The 25211-nt window shown below is 35.6% G+C and overlaps 1 protein-coding gene across 1 annotated transcript in view; it reads right to left on the bottom strand.

Annotated features, from left to right (window-relative positions):
* The window catches only part of EYS (eyes shut homolog), a gene marked incomplete at its 5' end in the record, with an annotated part of 687713 nt that overhangs the window by 257553 nt on the left and 404949 nt on the right, over positions 1 to 25211 (bottom strand). Inside the window, 3 exons of the mRNA XM_082048968.1 lie at positions 6920 to 7070; positions 21912 to 22003; positions 23744 to 23934. Coding sequence (XP_081905094.1) covers positions 6920 to 7070; positions 21912 to 22003; positions 23744 to 23934 — 434 coding nt within the window. The remainder of the gene's footprint in view (positions 1 to 6919; positions 7071 to 21911; positions 22004 to 23743; positions 23935 to 25211) is intronic.

The following is a 25211-nucleotide window of genomic DNA, read 5'->3' as shown; positions in this document are numbered from 1 at the left end:
CACTTAGTCTATTCTGAGCTACAGCTTAAACTCATGGAGTAGATGATGCTTTAAATTATATAAAATATGAAATAACAACAATTACCAAGCAGATTTATGATCTGATGAAAAAAACTATAACCAGTCTATAGGTCTCATTGATTAAAATACTGATCAAAAAAAATAGAGAAATTGAACATTTATTTTTTTTAAACTTAGAGGACTGTATGAAAAGATCTGGCAGTTTGACTTGCAAGTAATATGTCAAAATTCTGTCAAAATAAAATGGTTTTACAAAACATATAATTCTTTATAACTAAGTATGAAAATTTCAGATGTGCTGTGGAACAACAGGGAATTTGTGGAGGTTCAAGAACTGGCCTCTCTAAGGTTTCAAACTCTCTACTCTTGCTTATGCCACTGTAGCAAACAGTTGCATCCATGTAACAGTCTAGTACACTTTGTAGTCCTATGAAAAAACTGATCTCCTTTCCTTTGTTGGCTTCTCCAGGAATCTTCTCAAGTTGAACACTGCAGCCCAGGGAGCACTAACTGGACCACTGTAATTTGTTCACATCTGATGACTACTGCAGGAGGATGCTAAATCATCATGTAGATCTAATATTATTATATATTATTATGTGAAAGTTACTGTCAGAGCCCCATTCTGCAACTTTATCAGATAAGGTGAATGCCAGATAATCAAACCTGAATATTGTGCACAGATTGTACTAAATTCTCCCACTGCTTTGTGATGGTCTGGCAGGGGACATGGATCATAAACTATGTCTAGATAAACGGCTACTTTTGCTTTGGTCTATGGAAGCAAAGCAGCTGTAACACAGAGCAAACTGCTTTCAGATAATTCCAAATTAAGGGCCTGATTCTGTGTTTTGTAATACCTATTTTATACTATTTCTTCACTCAATACTATTGAATTCAGTGGATGAGTAATTGTGACAAAGAATGTCATTTTTTATGTCTCAAGAATAATTTGTTAAAATCTTTAAAACATTTTCATCTACATGTGGTAATACCTGAGAATATTCTGAGGCTAAATGGGCAGTTTCACAGCATCATATGCTTGTGATATCACACTATCTCTTTCTCATAAGAAAACCATATTTTTCTTATATATGCACAGCATATTTTATACTTATGTACTTAAAATATGTACCTCCACAAAAAAGTTCACCCAGGTATGGGCTGGTATAACTGAGAGACTTTGGATGTGTAATGACTTCCGTCTCAGTTATTATACAACACTAACACACCACAATCCTGAGCATATCACTCATTATCTGTTTCTGTTTTCCCGTTGGTAATGTTGTATACAAAAGCCTGCATATATATTTGCATACTTTCCACTCGATCTTTTATCTTTGTTTTATTTAGAAGATTATTCTCCAGGTACAGAAGCTTCCTTTCCTTCTGAAACTTCCCGGTTTGAATACTTGCAAAGTTTAATTATGGAGAACTGCGTATGTTGAAATGGAATATGAAGATATAATGACATTTCACATTCTTAATACTAAAACACTATTAGCTCTAGATATAAAAATTATTGGAGCAATTATAGCAGCAGAAATAACACTATTACTGCAGTCAACTGTTGCTGTAGGTATTTGAAAACAATCTTTAATTTCCCTTTGAGTGTACCAATCTTATCTACTCTGCAAAAGAACAAGATATGGAAACAATTAGTGATACTAGACCTAGCATGAAATTAATTATTCTGAAACATGTGTTGAGATTGAGAAATAATGTTTTTTGGTTTTTTTTACAATTTCTGATTTAAAATGTCTTTTTTTCTGTGTGTAATTTGGTTCCTATTTTCCTGTTGTTGTTTTTTAATCTTAGAAAACAGCTACCATAAACAGCTCTAAAAAAACAATGTTTTAAAAAGATGACAGTATTTAACTGTTTAACTGATTTTGCCATTTACCTGTTTCTTCGATGTGACAAGTCTGAAGTATACCTGTCACATTCTTTAACAAAGAAATAGGATACGATTTAAACATGAGTAATAAACAAAGCTGTCACAGAATTGGAAGGTAGTTTTTTCAATGTGTAGAGGCAGCGGGACGAAATGTCTGCCAGGCAGCTATTTATAGTTTAGCTTTCCTCCTGACTGCTCAGCTCTGCCTTCCTATCCTGTCAGATAAATCCAATAAGCTTTGCAAAGGACAGTTTACAGAGAGTCATAAAAACAATTTCTTGCTGTGCGTGAAACAGTTTGCAGTGCTTGAACTTGGATGAATTCATCCAAGGTGTTCCAGCACATGTACCTGTTATTGCGTTTTCTACCCATATCTTCAGGTCCTTGCTCTCTAGTTCATATCCAGGCAAATACTTTTTCTATCTTTGGCTTGTGGGTGTGTAACATCAGAGAATTGTTGATGTGTATGAGGAAGAAGGGGCAGAGATGAGTGTTATGGACCAACCACAACCTCCATTCCCCATCCCCCATCCCACTTGGATGGAGGTGATGTAGGAGTTGAGATCTGAAGCTGGCAAAAAAACAAACCAAACCAAAAAAGGAATATCCACTGTCCTCCCTTTGTCTATAAAGCCAGACATCTCAATATAGAAGGTAATCATACTGGTCAGGCAGATTTTCCCCTTGGCAAATTCATGCTGGTTGTTCCCAAGGTCCTGCTTGTCCTTCATTTGTTCCTACAACTGTCTCAGGATCTGAGTTGTGCCATTGGCCCCACCAGCTCATGGTTACCCAGTTCTTCCTCCTTGGTCTTTTTGATTATGAACATAACATTGCATCTGTGTTTTGCCAGTCATCAGGGACATCCTCTGATTTCTCTAGTCTTTCAGAGGTGATAGAGAGTAGCCTTGTGATAACAGCAGCCAGTGGCACATGCTTGTATGCATCCTATCTGGACCCATGACACTTCATATAACTGGTTTACTTAAGTAGTCCATAACTTTACTTTGGTCTACTGTTCTAGTGTTTCTCCCCAACAACCACTGCCACTGGGCACAGAGATCTGGGAGATCTGAGAGCTTCTGATTAATGAAGAAATCTATTGGGTAGTATGGCATTGCTTGCTCAGATCTCACAGGTGTTCTTTTAAATATACCGCTGCCTTGAGGGTAAGGCTGTAATCTGTTCTGAAGTGCAATCCCAAGCAGCGGCAGCAACCAGGGAAATCAGTAGAGGGTGACTAGGAAGGAAATTAAAACTTCTGTTGATAGTGTGCTAAGTCTGTTATTACCCTGGGCAGTGGAAACATAAGCAGTTTGTGCTTATTGAGCCTTCCAGTCTAGTACTATCATGACTTTGTTTATTGATATTTCTATTCAAATTGGTGTATAATAGGCAGAACGTCAACCAGGTTCAGAACAGACTCAAAACACCTCAGTGAGTACATACAAACGGTAATAATTCCTAAAAGATCCTACGGTTTCCTAACCAATCTTTAAGGAAGATTGAAACAATTTTCCATCTTAAAGAAAGTGTAAAAGGCTACCTCTTACCTTACTCCTTATACAGAATGGCATTGAAGAACTAAAGGAAAAACAGTCAAGATAGGGAGGTATCTCCCCTTTCATTTTTGGAAAAGAAAGCTTCAACTTTTTGAGATTGAAAGGCACAGAATAATTGTTGCACCTTGCCTTACATGCTGAGGGCACTCTGACTCTAAGCAATATCGAATAGTAAACATACAGACAAAAAATAAATGTGGATAAAATGCATGGACACTTGAGAGCTGATTAGAAAATTGCAGTATAGGAAATCCTCAGAGGATAAAATATCTTACCCTGAGGGCTTCACAGATCATATCAAACTTCACTCATAAAGAAAGGAAAAGAAATATAGCCTGGAAATTAATAGTGTAGCATAAGCCAATTCCAGGAATACAGAACTCCTGTGTCAACAGTTTCTGGCACTGACAGCTAGAAGCTCCTGTGAGACAGAAACTGGAGCAGTCTTGGGTCTGAAGTCAATGCTTTCTACAACTTCCCCAATATTGGAAAGTATGAGAGGCAACAGCAGGGCGAACTACTCCAGAGAGAGAAGGAGCTCATCTAAAACAAGACAATGTATTACTAGGCAGATACTATGGATATCACACGGGTCATTAATCAGACCTGACTCCAAGAGTGATCAGAGCATTTGCCAGAAAAAGCAGAGTCTCAGCTGGAGTAGAAATCTCCCTTGAAGAGAACTGCAGGACGAAGGTCAGAAACAGACCTTTTCTGTTTCAGGGATGATGGAGGTTTTACAATAGAAGCCTGACTGCCTGGGTCAAAGATTATGAGAAATAAACTTCCTGGAGTGGCTTCCTACTGTTGGGATTGAAAAGCCCACATAAAGAGAACTTGGGCAGACAGTGCTCCTTTCCCCGACAAAAAGGAAAAATAAAGTCTTTATAGACTGTATGTGGCTTATAGCCAACAGACTTTGATGAGGAAGCCAAGAAAAATTAAACTTGCCCAAAGCTACAAAAAGTACAAATTAAGCAAAATGAGACACTAAGATCAAAATGAACACAAAAATCACAAAGGAACAAAGAATATGAAGTGAAATAAAAGGCTGAAGTAATCTTAAACAGAAAGCAATGAGCTGCAAAAAGCTTCATGGGAAACTACAGAGACAACAGAAAGTCAAGGATGTATTTTCATCTTTTGGGGAAGTTATTTGAATATACACTTTCCAAGTACTGAGGGAGGTTAAGTATCAACAGGTTTAGTACTTGCATGTGTCCCACATCTGTAACCTCATCTAAATAACAAGCATGGACCATAACATTTCACCTATTAATCCTGTGTTAAGAATAGAATAATCTATTGAAATGCAACACACTTAAAGAAAGCCCATCTTGATATGACAATCCAACACATACATAGGTAAAAAGTGCCAGCAGTATATTACCCTTAAACCGCTGTGTATTATCACTATTTTAACTTACCTAAGGTAAACCTATTTTTCTGGATTTTATTTTGCTGTTAGCTAGTTATCATCTCAAACTTCCTTCTCACATACACATTATTTTGCATAATCCTCAAACAAATTTCTTCTTTACCTGCTCCTAAATACACCCTACAGATAGAACTTCTTTAATCCTTCCCTATAAATTCTTTGGGGGGTCCCCAAAAACTTTTTGCTTAGCCTTTAAGAGATATGTCATTCAAAAATTGATAACATCTTTATATCTTATTAGTATAGACCATTTCTTGCGCATATATTTCTATAGTAAATAAAATTTTCTATGCAACCAATAGGATAAAATATTCCAGATGAAAGGATAGTTTGAGTATGAACATTTGAATTCAGGAAAAAGTTATATAACTACAAATGTGTTCTGATGTGTTCTGTTCATGCCAGTATGTCATATTTAGAAGTATACTTCTGGCTAAGTATTTTGCAGCCTTAAGAGCACCTACTCATGAAAACTTTTAAGTTGGGTTCCAGCTTCATTTATTACTGTACAATTTATTATAAGGTGAAAGCAATCTAGAAATGATGCATTACAATAACAGCATCAAAACCATGTCTGTGCTTGAAATTACTGTATTTCTGTCATTATAGGATGACCTTCACTTACTGAAGAACAGAACAGAAATAAAAAGGTTAAAATAATTGTCACAGGGTGAAGCCTACCCAAAAGTGTGGCTTGAAGAATGAAATCTGGACTATGTATGTCCATCTCTGACTACAGGATTCTGCTACACAGTTGTAAAACCAAAAATTCCCACAGATTAACTTTGTTACAGTTGGGGAACAACATCTTATCCAAAGATCACTGCTCAGAAAAATAAGACCTATTCTATACCAACACAGCACTAACAGTTTAGTTTATTCCACTGCATATGGAAAACAAATAAAGACTCATAGATAATCTTTGTTATGTAACGGTGAACAGATTTACATTCTGGTAACACATCTGAGAGTGTTCACATAGAGGGTGAAACAATCCAGGCAGCAACAGTGGTTGGCTTTAGATAAGGGGAAAATCAGAGGCTGACTTGGAGCTATGTGACTAACAAGCCACTGGTGCCTTGTGCAAACAATTTAATTTAAAAAATTTATACATAGTATGAAAACAGCCCTTTGAGCATAGGGCGGGACTCCATACTCAGACACCTGACAAGATGTAGAAGGCAGAGCCAGCGGGAACTGCTCTGCACAGGGCACTGCTCTGCACAGGGGCCATGCTGCCAGGAGCTGGTCTCAGTGACCCCTGGGTGCAAGATGCCAGTCTCAAATGAATTACAGGGGCTGGGACTTAGATCAGTGTGAGTGTCATAGACTACAACAGAAACCACTCATCCAGTTTTGAAAAAAAAATTAAAACATTGGCTGGAAGCCACTTAAGTGATGTTCATCTGTTATTATGATGACTCTCCCCCCAATTCCTCCACAACAACAATTTGGTAATGTCCCACTTCTCTCCAATGCTCTGCATGACCCTGTGCATATCTTACCACCTTCACAGCTCACTTGCTCCCCAGCTCCGTGCCAGCCCATTGCATATTAATTCTCACCCCTGCATGCACCCTTGCCCTACCTGCACACATGGTCCATTTTTACACACAACTGTCTGTGCCAGCACAGGATGCAAGAAGAGATCCTCTCTGGTTATGGAACCCAGTGCAGTTACACTCTTCACATCTTAATAGAACTAGCACCTGAGGTAACAGGTATGTCCTCTACATTTGATTGTGTTTGCTCCTTGTCTACTCAAGTCAAACAGGAATGTAGATCATAGTTTCAGGCCAGAATGCTGTTTCTGCTCACTTCACTTACCAATGTCTCAGGCACCAGCAAAACTCTGCAAGGGACCATACTCATCCTTCAGATGTAATCATCAAAAAGCTGCAAGTAATTTTTTTATTTTTTGCATAGTTCAAACCTCCCCAGTTATAACCTGTTCAATATGCTCCTCCCAAAATAACAAACAAATGAAAAGAAAAAATATACCTGCTTAATTGCATAATGATGAGGCAAGCCACCAACAAATATGGATCCTGTTTCAAGCCAATATGAACCGGACAAGAAATTGCTAGGCATACTGGTCTGTGCAGATATCCCCAGGACTGACATTTCTGCTTCACACGGTGCCATGCCTTGCCTGCATAGATTTAGAAACAGGCACGTTTTACCACCATATATAGTTTACATTACTCTGTATCTGACAAATTAATTAGGTTGTTAGTAAACCAATAAGGAAAGAAAATCAAGTAAATAGCTGTTTTTATATTAAAGACCATAAACATAAAATAAGCTGTTTAACAAGATGTAAGTTGGTATCTTTGGGGTCTGAACTTCCATTAAAATGAAGCCACATTGTAAATCTGAACAATATAATTGCTTAAAAAGCCAAAACACATAACGATGGGTGAATAAAACAGGCTGGCAATTTTTAACAATAACAAGAAGGTTTTGTAATTTGAAAAAAAAAAAGACATCCATTGACTTAAAATATTTTAAATATCCTGCTTTTTCATTACAAAAAAGATAACCCAGAAAAGCAATTTAAAACAAACTGCATTTTAGAGACTGCAGACCTACTATAATCTGTAATACTTATCTTAAAAAGCATTATTCCTAAAACTGAAGGCAGTAATATTAGGTCCTGAAATTAACATATACATTCCCTTTCTTCTCTCCCTGTCCACACATATCCTCTTAACAGCGTCAGTCTTAACAGCATGCATAAATTGTTAACAATAAACAGAAGGTGCACAGTAAACTATTTGGTTTTCTTCAATTTTTTCTTAATGATGCAAAGCTCATTTACATTCCAATATCGAACTGGCAGCAAGCACTCTGTCTTCATGAAAGGAGGAACAGTGAAGAAATATCAGAACTAAACAACAGCTTTTCATGTAGGAATTTCTTTTTGCCTGTCCTTCTCTCTGCACACCAAACAAATCAGAGTTCAATCAGCTGTATGTTTAAAAATATTAATGTGTCTTTGTAATAGAGGTGTCACAAAAAAATCTATGTGAAAATAGCAGATACGAAACAAAATCACAATGCCAACAGTCTGTATTTTAGCTAGGTTGGTATAGGCAAAGTAGGAATTCCACTTATCCTGTTCTGAAACGTATTAGTTACAAAAAGGGCAAAGAGTTTTCTTCACTATCTTCTGACAGATAAAGATGTATAAAATATTTCCCACATGCTATTTGATAAGGTCTTCTATAATTTCTAACTGAGAGGATAAAGACTTAACATTTGCAAACAGTTCTCCATGTTTCTTTTCTGTATAATTGTTTTGTGATACTTTCAGAAAAATATGAAAACATGGCATTAGCTTTTTAACAGAAAGGACTGCAAATTTTTTTGCAAGCAAAAAGGTCTACCCATCCTATGGTAAATAATTTCAGGCAGAGAATATAAAGTTTTGCTTCTTAGTGAAATCAACTTTAAGAAGAGAAATAAATTGGGATTTTAATTGTATGGACTAAAACTTCTCAATGGATTGTTTCAGGTTTTTATTTTTGTTTTCATCTCATTTTTTCACAAAGTTTTTAAAAACTTGCTAATTAATAGCTAACATGAATGAGAAAAAGGGGAAAATTGTAGCCAACTTTGGTCAAGGAAAGGAATGTTTTCCTACCGTGTTTTGTAGATATCATGCAATGGTTGTATATCTAAGCATATACACAAGGTTCTTCAGCACATGATTTTCATTACTTGCTTACAAAGGAAATTTGCTGATATTGTGTGCAACTCATACATGCATTCTCAGTAGCTCTGTTTGCAATGATCAAGCAGATTTTCCTAAGGCTTGAACCCAGTATGACATCTTAGATATTTTCATTCTACAGTAGAAAGCTGTGGTTAGAGTTCTAAGGAAAAAAAATATTGATTTTTTAATATCTAAATTTTATTCTGTTTCTGGTAAAAGGATATAATATTTATGAATAAAAGCATAATAATAGGATAACATTATTTCTGAAATATTTTAAAACGGACTTGTTTTAATGCAACACAATTCTTAAGAGAAGAAGAGGGTCAGGAGGCAAAATGACAGCCATTTTTAAAAAAAAATAATTAACAGATTCACTAAATGAAGAAAAGCTGCCCAAACAGCTTATTTTTTTTTTTAATTACTATTTCTTCTGCACATTTTGAGATGCTAACTCTGTAACTAATTAAATGACCACATATGTACTTCTATTGCACAAGCATCCTATTTACAAATGTGGTTCTCTTCACCTTAGCTTTAGACATATTTGCTAGCTTGTTCTTAATAGCTTCTATGAAGGATATGCAGAGGTATTTTTGTGAGCATATATAAACATATTTTGAAATTAATTCCCAGTACATTATGTCAGAAAACAAGTTAATGCAATTCAATAGCATGAGCTGCCTTTGCCCTAAGCTTGTTAGAATGTCAGCCATGCACCTTTGATTGTGCTTGATTGAATCTAACAGGGTCTGGCCAAATTAGAATAACAACCTTAAACCATTATTGTTTAGCATTTGCTGATGATACAATCACTGAGTCATATATACACTCTATGAAATTTCCATCAGACTTTTAAAATACTTTCTCTACAATCAGCACATTGGGTGCTTTAAAGGTCAAGTAAGACAGAGCTTTTTGCATAATTATAAATGTGGAAATGCATACAGCAACTCTCAAGCACTTTTGCTGGCTAAGCTACCAGTAATTGTGCCTCAGTCCAACCCAGGAGTAATAGCTCACAGATTCCTCATTTATACTCACATAAATGTAATGATTAAATAGTGGCCTATTAATTATAACCTGAAGATGAGTTCTGTTCAAACAGTATTAAATCCATTGCCTAATGCCTCACAGGTTGGAAGGATGGAAAGGTCAGATAATAATTTGATAACTGTTGGGATAATGGTACCTAAACATGACAATGTCTGCACGAAATCCAAATCCTTTCACATAATGTCCTTACTTGCTGGCATTTGTTAGTGGTTATTAAATGACATGTTTGGGATTATAATAAAATGGTAAAAAGATAATAAAATAAATGGGCGATGAGGAAGAGGGAAATGGGGATGCCCAGATAAAGTATTAAATGTCAGTTATGCTGTGTAGCCTTGCTGGAAATAAAGCTGCTTTAATCTGGTTTGCCTGACAAGAAAGGGAAATCTCTTGTTCTAGAAATAAGATTGAAACTTTCACTCATCTCTAACTATTTCATTTTGATCATCCTAAACAACAACAAACAATTCACTAATTACCCTTGAACTATTTAGGATGTAATGTTAATATTCAGTCTATTAATCAAAAACAACAAGTATGCGAACAGCTATATCAAATATGAATTTTGAACTACAAGAATTAAAGAGGTGTTATTATCATATATTCTAAAACACAATCCCAAAGTTCTCTGCTTTTATTAAAGACTACTGATTGACTGATTAAAGCTGAGAAACATTTCACTTTCACTGTGTTTAATTATTATTTTGCAGATTTTTTAGCTTAAAAAAATAAAATCTAACTCATGTTTCTCTCTGTTTTCACTCAGTATCTAGTAGATTTCATTTTCTGGTTTCATACTAAAACTGCTCCTTGCGGTAGGATTTTTATTGTTGTAAAATTGTAACAAAACAATAGACCTGTTGTCACAGACAAGAGTTACATTTTCTCAATACACATTTAAAAAGTGGGATCAGTTTTGACCCAATACTGGTTTTAAAAACCTTAAGGCTTTGCAAGGGTGTTTGAGACAATTTAAGATTGAAACATTTGTACCTCTCTGCTCAGAGAGGTTGTGCAGGTTTCACCCTTGGAGGTTTTCAAAACTTGACTGAATAAAGCCCTGAGCAACATGGTTTGGCCCCTTGGCTGTCCCTGCTTTGTGCAGGAGTTTGGACAAGAGACCTCCTGAGGTCCCATCTGGTCTGAATTAGCCTGTGATTCTATCATCCTGTGACATTTTTCTGTAGGAGATGTATGTAGCAAAAAAAAAAATCCCAAACCACCCCAAAACCCAGCCCCATTGTAATAACATTTAGAAAATAAGTCAGAATCTCATATTCCCTCAGTAGATTTATTTAGATAGAGTACATTTCAGTTACTCTCAGAATCACTAATTTTTTACTCTGCAGTAATATGTATAATTTTAAATGGCTCACATCTGTTGGTGCTGACTGTGCCCTTCTGAGACACCAGGTAACACACACTTTCATGTTGCAGATGTACTAATGAGTCAACAATGTATTTTTTTCTCATTCTCTCTGACAGCAGACTCATATTTCCTGAACTTGGAGCTGATGTCTTACTCTGGTCTTAGAGAATGATTTAACTAAATAAATAAGGAAAATGAAGCTAATGACAAGGCATCATATTAACTGCTCTAAGAATACAGGTGGAAAAATAATATGTGTTTCATATTCTAAAGAATGAATAAATATGGCACCCCCTTATTCTTTTCACAGAGATTACACTTATATTACTAAAGTAAAAAGGTCCACAACATGAGTTCAAGTCCTGACATATAATCATCCATATTTTTATGATATTATCACAGTTCCTATTAGAGCTGCCACCCAGGCTAGCTATTATCTCCATTTCTGAAACTGAACAAGTTCACAGGTTACTGCAATTCAGGAATCATTCCTAGTTTAAATGTTGCCAACCTATTTTGCAATAAGTATTTTTATAGACACAATCTGGGACCTGCCATTTGGCTGCAGGTCCAGAGAATAGTTTTCAAATTTCATTTTTATTTACTACTACAGATTTAGCTAAAGAAAAAACAATAATCTATGTTTGCGGCCATTTCTGTCTTTGCACTTGGGAGAGCTTCAAGTTACCTTCTGCTCACATTGTAACAGCCTTAAATGTTGTTTACAGAAATTAAACTTAAAAAACAATATGCACTTATTTCAAATTGATGTAAATAAAATGTCATTTAGTGAACAGCCTGGCCCAAATGAGAGTATTGTATTCAAGCATAAAGACAGTGGCAAGTTTAGGCTTGGATCTAGATTTGCAACACCAACATTTTATTTTAAGTGAAACTGAAAAGCTGCACTGAATAAGAAATAATTACACAGTGGAGATGCATATGTCCACGAGCTCTGCTGGCCAACATTATTTCTGGTCTCTATATCCTGTCTGTGTTCTCCATAAGATCATTTCTGTGCTTGTGACATGGGGCCAAGGCAGCCACAGAACACTGAACCCACTTTTCATATCAATAACCAGACTTTGATGTTACTCATAAAATAATACAGGACAAAGTTTTAGGTATGCTGTCTGTTATTAGAGTCATACTGTATTGTTTTTACATTTCTGTCCCTACAATAAATTGTTTTTGAAATTAAAGCAGAAATTTTTCATTCTTAGAAGTGAGACTAATGAGCTCTTTTGAGATCCAAAGGAAAAGAAAGTAGCAGTGACAGGAACATTTCTAGTATTTATTTTGATAAATAATCTGAGCAAGAATAGATCACTATAAACGATATACAGGATTTGTCGCTTTGATGATTCTAAATTTTAACTTCTGAATGTCTCCTTTGATGGCAGAGTTTTGAAAAGATATAGAATGTGATTTGTACCCAAGATGTGGTCTGACTAACTAATTGAGCTTTTATCTTAAAGAGACTGTAAAACAACAGTTTGTATCAAACTAATTGGTGGTATTAAGTTGCTATTAACTGCTATTACGATCAATTTAGTACAATTAAATCCATTGTGTTCAATTACATCATTTAAAAAAGGCAGTTGTTTATTCTCTGTTGACTCATATGAAGTTTATGAAAAATAGGCGCTCTTTGTGGAATATAAAAAACATGGACAACATATTGAGCTTTGATTTCCTGATGGCTTTTCATTCTAATTAAGACTTTTTCACATTACATTGATGCAAAGTATAATAATATTATTTAGTTGCAAACAAATGCACTTAGTTTTAATCCTTTGTTTTCTTAGATTTGATCAGTGCAGATTTTTTTTGTATACTGAGACAGTTATGCAAGAAGAAATTTTACTTTCAATATTCTCAGTTTCTGGAAACAACCTGCAATATCTGAAACTATTAATTCCAAGGTTCTCTTTCATAGTTTCTAGGTTTTGCCCATTTCCACTATTCCTTCTTTCTTTGTGAATTCTTAGTTCTTGCTGAACGAATAAAGTATTTCTTGTAGAGACTACAGAATAGCAAAAGGTATTCTGACAGAATGCAGAACTGGGATCTTTACTAGACAATATTTGAAAGGAGTACATTCATGTAACATCAGCAGGATAAGAGTAAGATTTTTTTTTCTGAAAAAAAGCTTGTTTCTGAAAGAAAGGTAAATTGCTCATTTTAAGAAGACGAGCTTTAAGCTACCATTTTAGAGAAATTCTGAAAGTGAATGGAGGCCTGAATCACCTCACTGGCACTTCTTATACATCTATTGATGTGGTTTGACTGGCAATTTATACAAAAGGGTTAGTTCCTGCCTTTATCCCATGGCATTCCTGTGTTCCTTCTCCCTTCTTTGCACAGCATTAAGGAAATAATTCAACTGAAAACAAAACAAAAGCATATATTTTAAGTGGATCAGTTCTCTATATGAGCTCTGGCCATATGAACCAGTAGCAAGATAAAAAAAAAAAAAAAGGAGGGGGGGAACAAAGCAGCTTGAACATGGAAAAATAGAAAAGAGAAAAAACAGGGAAAAGGAAAAAGGAAAAGAAAACCCAAGGCCACAAGTCTCCCCTTAAGGAGTTTCTGAATTGTCCCCCTTTTCCTGAAATGACTTATCCAAAAAGAAATAAAAGGAGCCCCCTCTTTGATGATAGACTTTGTTTAGAGCACAAAATGACCAGATTTTTAAAAGGTAACTTTTAAAATAAAGAAGATGTAGAAATAAGTCTGATAAATTAAATAAAAGGCTCCAAAGGAAATTTATTCTATAGCTTGAATAAATACTGATGGTCTCAAACAAAATCACCTTCCTCCCCTGATCTTACAAGGCTCACCTTAGTGCTTACTTCCTAGAGCAGGCAGATTCTTTGCCTTTTGTTTTTTTTTCCACTTTTTCTCCAGTCTGCGCTGTTGTTGCAGATTGTCTGCAAGCTCTGTCCTGTCCCTCAGGGAGACAAAGCTTATTTGCTTTCAGAAGAGGAGCAATGTCCCTGTCTCCAGATGACTCTGACTGAAAGGGAATCATGTGGGTGAAGTAGAAAGACAGCTTCCTTCTTACTAGTAGGAGTTAAGAGTGTGCAGTATTCACACTGCACCATTTGAGTAAAAAACAGCTATAGTGCTTGCTTGTCCTGCTCTCTGCATATCCCTCTTTCTTCAGTGAGAAAAGGGTGGCTTGCATCGTATTTCAAATACTCATGCTGCCTCATATCTGCCTCAGTCCAACGGTTTTCATAGAACTCAGACCTTCAGGCTTCTGGATGTCACATGCAGTGCCTGAGAGCATTTTTCTCCCAGTACAGAACTGGCTAATTATTTTTATTTCTCAGTTCTGTGGGACACCTCTCAAATAGCAGAACTTGAGTTTTGTGGTGAAAGAATAACTAGCAGGCAAAAAAACATATCTATGAAGTGAGAGGGAATTACACCTCTTAGATGCCAGCCACTGCTTTTTCATATAGTCAGGGTCACATATCTAAGACAGGGTTAGCAGGGTCAGAAAGGAATCTTTACCCAGCTTCTATTTTCTGCTTTTCACTGAAGTACTGGCTGGGGTTTTCCAGATGGAATATTTTGGATACATGAATTCTTCACCAATGCTGTGAGTTTAGGAATAGTTGACTGTAGTAGATTGTATCTCAGGGAAAAAAAGAAGGTAAGAAGCAGAAGGGTTTGATTTAGCTGAAGTCAGTGGCTTCTGAACAAAATATTGATCATTTATGACATAGAGGTCAACCTAGTGGTCCCTTGGTGGTCAAATGACCTAAACTGACCTAAAACTCTAAAATCAATAAATTTTAGAAATTTTATCTTAGATAAAAATGGTAGCCTATGGTATCTTCTTCTGTAGTGTTCAAATGAAGTTCTATAAAATGTTCTGTATATGCTACACTGTTTTTTCCCTAAGATCCCTTTGGGATATCTGGTGCAGTTACTCTTAATTAATATGCATATATTGTATAAAATATATTGACATCACACGTGAAAACATGAGAACTTAAAATCACTTTGTTTAGGTAGTCAAAGGTCTCACCACATTCAAGTTTATAAAAGTAATTACTGGATTGTGTGCATTATATATATTAGGTCTGCTCCAGCCTCCAGCAAATATATAATTTGTTGAGATAATATCTTTAAAAGGTATGGAATTTAGTGATATGCAGCAGTAGGTAAGAAAGGGCATGTTGTTTCTTTGCTTTTTCTACTAAAGACAGAAAAAGAAAGGCACTTGCAAGTAAGGAAAAAAAATAGCTTGTGAATAAAAAATATAAAAATCTATTTTGTTTTTCACGATAATGACATTTCAAAGAATAGATGATAGTTTTGGTAACGTAGGTCTAATACTGAAGTTTGAGATGTTCTCTTTTCAAAAAACAAACAAACAAAACCAAAAATCTAATTGGTACTTAAAAAATACCTAAGACTAGTAGAAGATAGCTGCATTGATACACTGTATACGAAACTAATCTCTGGTACTTTTACACTAAAATAATCTCCAGCTGCAGGAATCAATGCTTACTCACAAAGCAAACTAAGTATGATTTCATTGCTTCCTTATAGCTTTCCTTAATATTTCTTCAGCAGCAGGTATCATCAATGCATTCTCAGTTTTCAACCTGTGTATAGACCAATCTGCTTATCTAAGTTTGTTTTTGTTTAACTGTTCTAATGATTTTTAGTAGATGCAGTATTTCTACTTCCACTGCTATTCCTCTCTAGCTTCTGTAAAGTGATTATCTGCATAGTGCCGTAGGTCATTAAAAAGGAAGGATTAGGTTCTCGGACAAAAAATAGCATAATCTGAAAACTTCACTGAACATTTATTCTTAAGAAGCACCACCACTTACTCTGAACACTTGACCTCCAAATAGAAAGATACATTAAGCTACATTTAAGTTATCAAGTATTTATGAGACAAAGTAATGAATAAAATTAGTCACAGGAGGGAATGGTATTAGCCCAGCTCCCCTTCTAGTTATCTCTGAAAGGATTAAAATCAAATTATCTCTAAATGTATTGTGCAGGTTAGTAGAATGAGCAGGAAAACAAATATATATTCTGACTAGCAAGATTTCAAAACTTTTCCTCCATTTAATGTTTTTTGGTTCGTATTTATTTTTAATCTCAGAGTTCATAAATCAGAATTTTGATTGATTCTAATGCTTTAATCCAGCATTGCCATTTCTGTAGCACTGCCATGCTCTGCTAGTGGGCATTAATAGTGTCACTTTGTGTAACAGAAATCTTCAGCACCTAGTTTTCCACTTTTTGAGCTACTTGTGCCAATAGCCACTCTTTATTGTCAAAAATTGAGTATCTTTCTTCTTTCGGATGTATTCCAGAATACACTTTCTGTGGGATATTCTTCAATTCTTCCTCTTCACCTGTGTGATAGTCACCATAAGTATTTTAGTCTAAATTTCTTTATCTCTGTCCACACTCAAACCAAACCAAAGAAAATAATCCTTCCAATTCTCGTGTTATTTCATTATCTACTTATTCCCATTTTCTACCTTACAAATCCAGGTCTTGACATTAGTATAATTATTTCAAAAGTTCTCATAATTTAATTTGTTTTACGTAAAAATGCATCTACATCTAAACCATATTCTCAAATTAATTTATTTTCATTGATTTAGCTTCTCCGCAATGGATACTGAACAGTCAGTAGCAGATATAACAATTAGGAATCAAGACAATGCAATTTAGGAAAAAAGAAGCATTATTTTATTACCAGTGTTAATAAATCATAAATACATTGGACTAAATCTAATAAACTGGACTTTTTCTAAGTAAGATCATTGAGGTGGGAAGTTTCAGACTACATAAAAAAGAGAAATTATGAAATAAGTCTGCACTTGTGTTGTATTTCATACACTCTGAGTTTTGCACTAAGCCCTTTAGGAGGGACTGCATGAAAGACCAATGCAGCCATACCTTGGAAAAGATGACCTGTCAGTGGCCAGCTTAGAAGTCCAACAACTTGCTAAATCCTTTGTATTGGTAATAAATATAAATCAGGCTTAATCCTGCGTACGTCCAAGTACTTCAACAAAAGTCTTGCAGCTGATGCAAGTCCATTGATGGCTTCCTTGGGAGAGGTCCAGAAAATGTATAGACCATGAAGCTATCTTACACCAAGAATATACATTTTACAGCATTCTATAAATATTGAATGCACTTCTACTCTAATTAAGCAGTAGCCATTGCTATTAATATCTTGTGGCTTACACTGTTTTTCAAGGAGATGGCTCATTAAGCATGTTTTCATTAAGTAGAGTACATGGCATTTACACGGTACATGAAACAGCAGATGGATGACCTCTTCACCTATATGCTGCTAAGTTAAAAATCAAGGCCAATGTAAAAGAGAAAAAAAACAAATCAAAATGGAAAACAAAATAGAGAAGCATTTGCGATTTTTTCTAACCACTTTATCTATCATCTGCTTCTCTTACTGCCTGAATGCCCTAGGGAAAATATGAGCTTTGTAGCATATTCTGAAGAATAATAAATACAGCATATTTTGCACCATATGGATTATCTCAGGCCTTCATAAAAAGCTATCAAAACCATGCAATATACAAGCTCCAGAGCAAGCATATGTTGCATTATGGCACGATTAGAAAGACCTTTTTCTGACAAGAGGAATTAGAAAACATCTACATCTCAAAACCAAGACAATCAATCACCAAAAGGCCTCTGGTCAACTAGTGTAAACCTTAAATCACAAATATTATGAGTTAAAGGAGATAATAGTGCACATCCATTTTTCACTGTAAATCTTTCACTTCCCTGGTAATATACTTAAGAAAACCAAAAACATACAATCAGGTATATGAATGACACAACTTCAATGATTTTCATTAACAACTAGTTTTAGTAAACAGATGTACTATAATAGCTTAGACATAAAACAGAACTCTCAGACAATACTCTTGAGGCAAACTTTGGCAAGATGTTGGTTTTAACAGCCAATGACATAAATAAAGCCTAATCTGATGCAAAAAAATATATATCCTATCCAAAACTATCAACCTATCCAAGATCTTGATGCACACCCAGTTCTTTTATTATATTCAATTTTATTAACAATTGTTACCGCCACAATATTCCATCATCATGAAAAATGTGTTTCAGCAATGTTACAATTTTACTTTCAGCATGAATATGCTGGTGAACTACAGGAATTGGATATAGTATAGTGTCTGACAGTAATATGCACATTTATTTGCAAACCTTAAAAGGTGTGACATTTCTTTTATTCACACCAGGAATGATTTCTGTGGGATAAAGGAAGCAGTAAAATGTTCCCCTGTAAGCAGAAAAGGAAGATATTATCACTATCTAATTTTCACTGTATTTCAACTTGTATTACACAACACTCACTACTTTTAAGTCTATTTCTTTAATTTAATACGATACTGTAGAGGCAATAGATCCTTTGTAGATGGCTTGTCTTCAGTAGCTGAAATGCAATGCTTTTAGTGAATTTGAAAGATAAAAACCTTTCTGTCACAGAGCCACATAAAAAGGGCTCCAAACAATTAGGAATATTTTAAGTAATGAGAACGAGCATTTTCTTTCATCAAAGTAGTAGAAAACCATATTTTTTGTATTACCCATGATGTCTGTTCATAACACTTAACATCTGCATGACAAAGAATATCCCACACTGTGCATATCCATTATGTTACCATACTTAGTATCTCCTACGTTCCCATCCTGACTTTGCCAGTTTCCCAGATACCATTGTTAAAAACTTAACTTACTTATCTCACTGGAAATCACTTCTGAGAAGATTAAATAATGTTTGTGAAGCTCTAGACAGATGCTGAATAAGCTACAGCAATTTTTCACCAAGGTTATTTTAAGTTTTACTATGCTGTATTATACTACAGTTGATTGAATTAAATGTTAATTTCATGAAAAAAGTAACACACATATTTCAAGAGTCACTCTATCAAATATAATTGTCAACAATATATATTTATTTTTTAATAAAGAAAAAAGTATGTAAAGCAGTGGTTATTATACTTTTTGTACAGCATATACATTTTCTTAATTAACTCAAGCAGATGTGAAGATACACTAGTTGAAAATAAGAAGCAGCTTCTAACCAAATCTTTCTGACATCTGCACCATTTAGATTTTAAATCCTAGAATCATAGAATAATTTAAGTTAGAAAAGACCTTTAAGATCATTGAGTCCAGCTGTAAACCTAACACTGCCAAGTCCACTGCTAAACCATGTCCTTAATTGCCACATCTTTTAAATATGCCACGACTTTTAAATATGTCCAGGGATGGTGACTGAAACACTTCCTTGGACAGCCTCTTCCAATGCTTCATAACCCTTTCCTTGAAGATTTTTTCCTAATAAACCTCCCCTGGCACAACTTGAAGCCATTTCTTCTTGTACTATCACTTGTTACTTTGGAGAAGAAACCGACACCCACCACATTACAACCTCCTTTCAGGTAGTTGTAGACAGCGATAAGGTCTCCCCTCAGCCTCCTTTTCTCCAGGCTAAATAACCCCAGTTCCCTCAGCTGCTCCTCATCAGACTTGTGCTCCAGGTCCCTCGTCAGGTTTGGCGCCCTTCTCTGAAGTCGCTCCAGCACCTTAATGTCTTTCTTGTAGGGAGAGGCCCAGAACTAAAAACAGTATTCAAGGTGTGATCTCACCAGTGCTGAGCACAGGGGAACGATCACTTCCCTGGTCCTGCTGGCCACACTGTTTCTGATACAAGCCAGCTATAGACCAGTATTCCCAGCTCCTTTTCTGCCAGTCAGCTTTCCAGCCACGCTTCCCTAAGTCTCTAGGGTTGCATGGGGTTGTTATGACCCAAGTGCAGGACCCAGCACTTGGCCTTGTTGAACCTCACACAATTGGCCTTGGCCAATTGATCCAGCCAGTCTAGATCTCTCTATAGGGACTTTCTGCTCTCAAGCAGATCAACACATGCTCCTCCTGCCCCCACCCTGGTGTTGTCTGCATGTCATCATAAAACAATGCCTAAAACCATTTTCAGTCTACTAAAGTGAGTAGAATGATTAATTATTACTTACTAATTAGCCTGAATCCCATAAATGCTCTGCATTCTGTCTCTTTCAACAGCAAAAATCAGTGTGGCCCATCTTACTTGAGCTGTTCTGAAATAATTACCATTATCTGAAAATGAAAGAAGATAACTTCCTTCCTTTTCAGGCTCAAAAGGAACACCAGAAATAGAAATTGGGCTGTTTTTCTTTCCAGCTATTGACATAGGTTGATTTATAGATTCAAGTTATTTTCTGCTCAATGGAGCTGCGGAAAAATGCATATAAGAGGTGCACTCACATTATGGTAGTTAATGCATTCCCAAGTAATGTCAATGACATGGCAGCTCTAATTCTCTGGCACCAGGGGAAGGATGTTTTTCTTAAAATCTCCTACCGTGCTGAGGGTTCTTGTATTCAGAGTTTTGTTATCTTCAGGATCTTAAATCTTTCTTAAAATGAACAATGAAGGAACAACAACAGTATTCTAATGGATTAAACTAGCTAACAGACTAAAATTTTTGTCTCCAGTTCTTATCCACTTTCTCTGTGTCACCTGGGATTTTTTAGATTTGTTTGGTATTTCCCTCCATTGTCTTTAACAGACTTGCAGAGACTTTGATTATTTAGTCATTGTTCGTACAAAAGCTGCTTAATGCCTTTATCATCCTTATATACCTTCTCTAAAAAAAGAATCCAATTCCACTTTATTTTGAGATTGAGAGGGATTAAAAACCAGAGAAATAAACAGAACTGCCTATGTTATTAATCATTTATAGAATCCCACATTTATCAGTATCACAGAGGTGTCTTCCTTCCTTGTCAGAGAGAACCTTACACTTGCTATTAGCTTCTGTTAGCACAGTTTGGTTTTATGTTGTTCCCATTTTGGGTGATAAGCACAAATGCAGTGACTGGCTTTTGCTCCTTGTGTTAAGTTTGCATTGTCTTACCATGTGGTCTGGAGCCTGACCCTGGTTAACCATATTGGAAAAATATATGCCAGCAATGCCAGATGAAATGCAGCAACAAACTCTGGTCCTTCTCACTGACTACTCACTGCCACATCTCGGTCAGCAAGGCACAATATAATGGCTACAATCACAACTATGGTTTCCCATAGCCACTAAGGGTCCAGTTGTAGTTGCCCTGCAAAAGTGCTTCATTTAGCTACTTTTGGACAGATACAGCTATAAAAGGCTTATTCCAGTAAAATACTTTTGTTCCTTCTGTACCCCTTCACAAACATTTTAGGGAGTCATTTATTCCTGAGACAAGCAGCCAGCTAGCTCTCTTTCTTCTTGCTGGACTGGAGTGCTTGGACCTATTTTAAGCTTTCTAACAGGAACTAGGCATCTGAAGGCACTGAGACTGATGCTTAATTTCCCTGTAGTTGCAAATCAGTGACAGTAACAAAAGTCATGGTGCTGCTTCCACTTATCTATTTTCCAAGATTTTTCTATCAATGACCATTGTAATGTCAGAAATTCAACCCTTTCCTGGACTAAATAGCTTGGACCTGCTGCACAGCAGCTTCCCTGCCTGTCTGTTACGGTACATGATTTCAACGAAAATGAACTTATTTAAGTACATTAAGCACATCAGAGATGTGATAACACTGTACTGTAGTTTTAAAAGTTATTTCCAAGGATGTGCTGTAGTCCACACTGCCAGAATATGATTTTACTGCACGCATTCAGGTATTGCTCATAACTAATGAGATATCTTTGCCATTCATTATACTAATTATGCAACCTAGATGATCTTTGAACACAGACAACAGTAAAATAGAAAACTTACCTAATTTGCACTTTATACCAACGTCCATCATCCACCCTACCAGTAGTAGTGATGTTTTTGACTTCTGTGGCTTCATCACAAGAAAATTGGTACTACAGAGTGGGAAAAATGCTTTTATTACATAACTGCTAATGAAATAGTTACAGACTTAGAAACTAGAATTTAAAAAGAGCAAACAGTTTCATGAAAACCTGAAAGATGTCATGTTTATCAAGGGAAACTAATGTTCTTTTAAAGATCTGGATCAGGAAGCCTATTTCTACCAGAAATATACCCACACACATATATGCTTCCTAGCGTGCATGAAATGCTTTGATCTTTGTGTATTGTACAATCAGATATTATGGGCCTGATTTGCAAAGAAGTTGACCATCTGCAACCCAGCTCAAATTAACATTGGCCACGGGTGAATTTTACTTACCATTTTATGGCCTTCTTACACTTCCAAACACGTAATGTAGCATGCAGGCTTGAGCATTTTGGAACACCATTTAATTTCCTATACTAATGTGAACAAGCACTTGATTTCATGGTTTGTCTGCTTGTAATTGTAGCTTGATTGTGAGCTTAGAACCATTTGTTCATTGGGCTTTAAATCTACATTTAATTGACCGGTTTTGTGAATGATTAAGTGAATTCAATTAGTTTTAACATGGCACACTGGGATCTCTGAATAGATTTTTGTCAATTAAAGTACTTTCATATTTTATGGTGCTTATGATTTGCTAGAAAAATATTTTTCTGCATCATTACTTTACCATGAATGCAAGTAAGATGGACTTAAAGCCATCAACATTTTTTAAACCTTGGATAACTACCTGCCCCTGACTAATATAATTTGTTCTGGATAAAGATAGTCACAATATAATAAAACAGTTAATCACAACATAACAAAATAAAGTAAAAGGTTATTTTCTTATTTTCCGATGTCTCTAAAATTAATATATGATTTTAGTATGGTCATGCTCTTTAAACAACAAAGTAACTAAAACTCAAATATGCTGTTCCTACCAGTCATTTCACAGCTCTTACAGAATGATATAATTACAGCCAAACTTTTGGAAATTTTACCAGGGAAATGGAAGATCCACTATGAGAAAAGTAACTTATCTTTTAATTTATTTTTATAGCCTCTTTAATATCTCCCCATATCTTCACGAAGCTCAAGCTTTATCTCTTCCTCAAAAAGGAAGGAATAATTTGCCCAAAGTAAAGATATACTGGGATACACACTCTACTCCTTGAAATTTGTGAACAAATGGATCCTATTGAGCTTGTCCATGAAAGTCAAGTAAATATTTTTTGTGGTCCTGTGGAACTGTGAATTAACGTAATAGATCAAGTAAAAGGTTTCTATTTGGAGTTCACATGGTAATAAAGGTAGACTCCATTCCCTTACATAGTAATTATTATGACAATTCACTCAGTTACAAAGCCTCCCTTATAACAATTCTAATGAACTTGCACATGAAGAGCCTCAGACAGTTTAGGCTCCGTATATAAAACAGAAAACCTTAATTCACAACCAGTTGTAAAGACAAAATCTAGATGCTTTGTTTTGGTTGTTTAATATGTACTTTTTATATGAGACATGCTAATTATAATCACTGTTCCATTTTTGTCAAGCACCGCATACTGTGAAACATATTAATCATGAATTTGTCCTAACAGATAGAAAGTTTGACAACTATTTTCCTTAAAATGCTAAAGAATCTCAAGACTCTATGTAGCTCTATCTACTGTCTTCTACAACAGGAAACATAAAAAATATTAAAATTTTTACAAATCCTAAGTTTTACTTACTTCTTCACTGGGAGATTTTGATGCCTTACCTGTAGGGTGCCATGTTTGATGAAAAGCTGAATTAAAAAATGTCCTCTAGTTTCTGAGCTCTGATCAATATACAAGAGGAGTCCGTGAGCATTGTATGTCTTAAATTCCAAGTGGAAGAAGTTTTGCATCTTCAAATGCAAGCCTTGAAATTCCAGGTAAGAATCACCATAATAGCGAGCATGACTAAAATCTGTAAATAGAATTTTGAGAGATATAAGGATACAATGACATTTTGCTTCTTCACCCACTGCTTGCTTATTCTGCCAATGGTAGCAAAGATATAGGTTACTCTTTTACATCTTTCAGGGAGACATGAATCTGAAAATTGATGTTAGTTTTCTTCTGTCAAAGACTGAGAGTTTATAAAACCATAAAGGTTTAGGTCAGATTATATGAAGCAGGCAACTAGGATCAATGCCTGAAAGAAAAGGCTATTAAGATGATAGCACTTGGTATATATCTAGCATCTTTGTCTCCCCATAAATCAAGAATAGTTTTTCTGAAGTTAGGCATTCACATAATTTTTGATCAAGACTGAATGAGTTTGAAGTCTTTGCAGAAACCACACAGTACGGAAGGGGAGGAAGACATTCCACAATCTATTTATGAAACTGGAATCTTAAGTAAATATGTCAACTATTTCTGTCTAAAACAAACAATGGGAAGTTGCTAGAGTGAAAGATGCAAATTTCTCTTCTGACTACCTTTAGCTTGATTGTTCGATTTACATAGTTCCTTCTTAATCTCTAGCACCCTATGCTATACCTAGCAAAACCAGATGCATCTCTTATTTAAATGGAAAAGGTGTGTGTGAATATATCTGCAAGCCCATCAGATGACAGACTATACTTAAGATGGACTTCTTTATTCCTCGCCTTTCTCCCCACTTTCCACTTTCCCTTCCTTTTTCCTCTCCTCTCCTCTCCTCTCCTCTCCTCTCCTCTCCTCTCCTCTCCTCTCCTCTCCTCTCCTCTCCTCTCCTCTCCTCTCCTCTCCTCTCCTCTCCTCTCCTCTCCTCTCCTCTCTTCCTTTTCTTTGTTTCTCTTTCCCTCTCTTTCTCTCTTTATTTTTTATTTTCCCTTCTCTTCCCATCCATTTCCTTATTTTCTTCCTTTTCTTTCCCTTTCCTCCCTTTTCTTTCTCTTTCACGTGTTGTGTTTTTACGATAGTATTCAACATATAAATGGGTACGAATTCATACATGAATACACAGTCATGCACTTAGTTTTTTTTTTTTTTTACTTGCCAATATTTAAACTGAGCCTCAGATCAGCACACTTATCATTTTAGCACAGCTATGGTATTTTGTTTTTTGCACAAGCAGAAATATGCTTTAGTCTCACTCAAAGAATAACACAGAATACAATTATTTGTTTGATCAGCTTTATGCGACTGATAAAGATTTAAAGAAATATTAACAACTCACCCATCTTGTTAAAAAAACTCAGTGTAACAATATAATCCCAG

Source organism: Streptopelia decaocto, assembly GCF_964273445.1.
Source record: "Streptopelia decaocto genome assembly, chromosome: 3".
Lineage (NCBI taxonomy): Eukaryota > Metazoa > Chordata > Aves > Columbiformes > Columbidae > Streptopelia > Streptopelia decaocto.
Note: the sequence above shows the minus strand (reverse complement) of the source record. Positions and strands in the feature narration are given on the sequence as shown.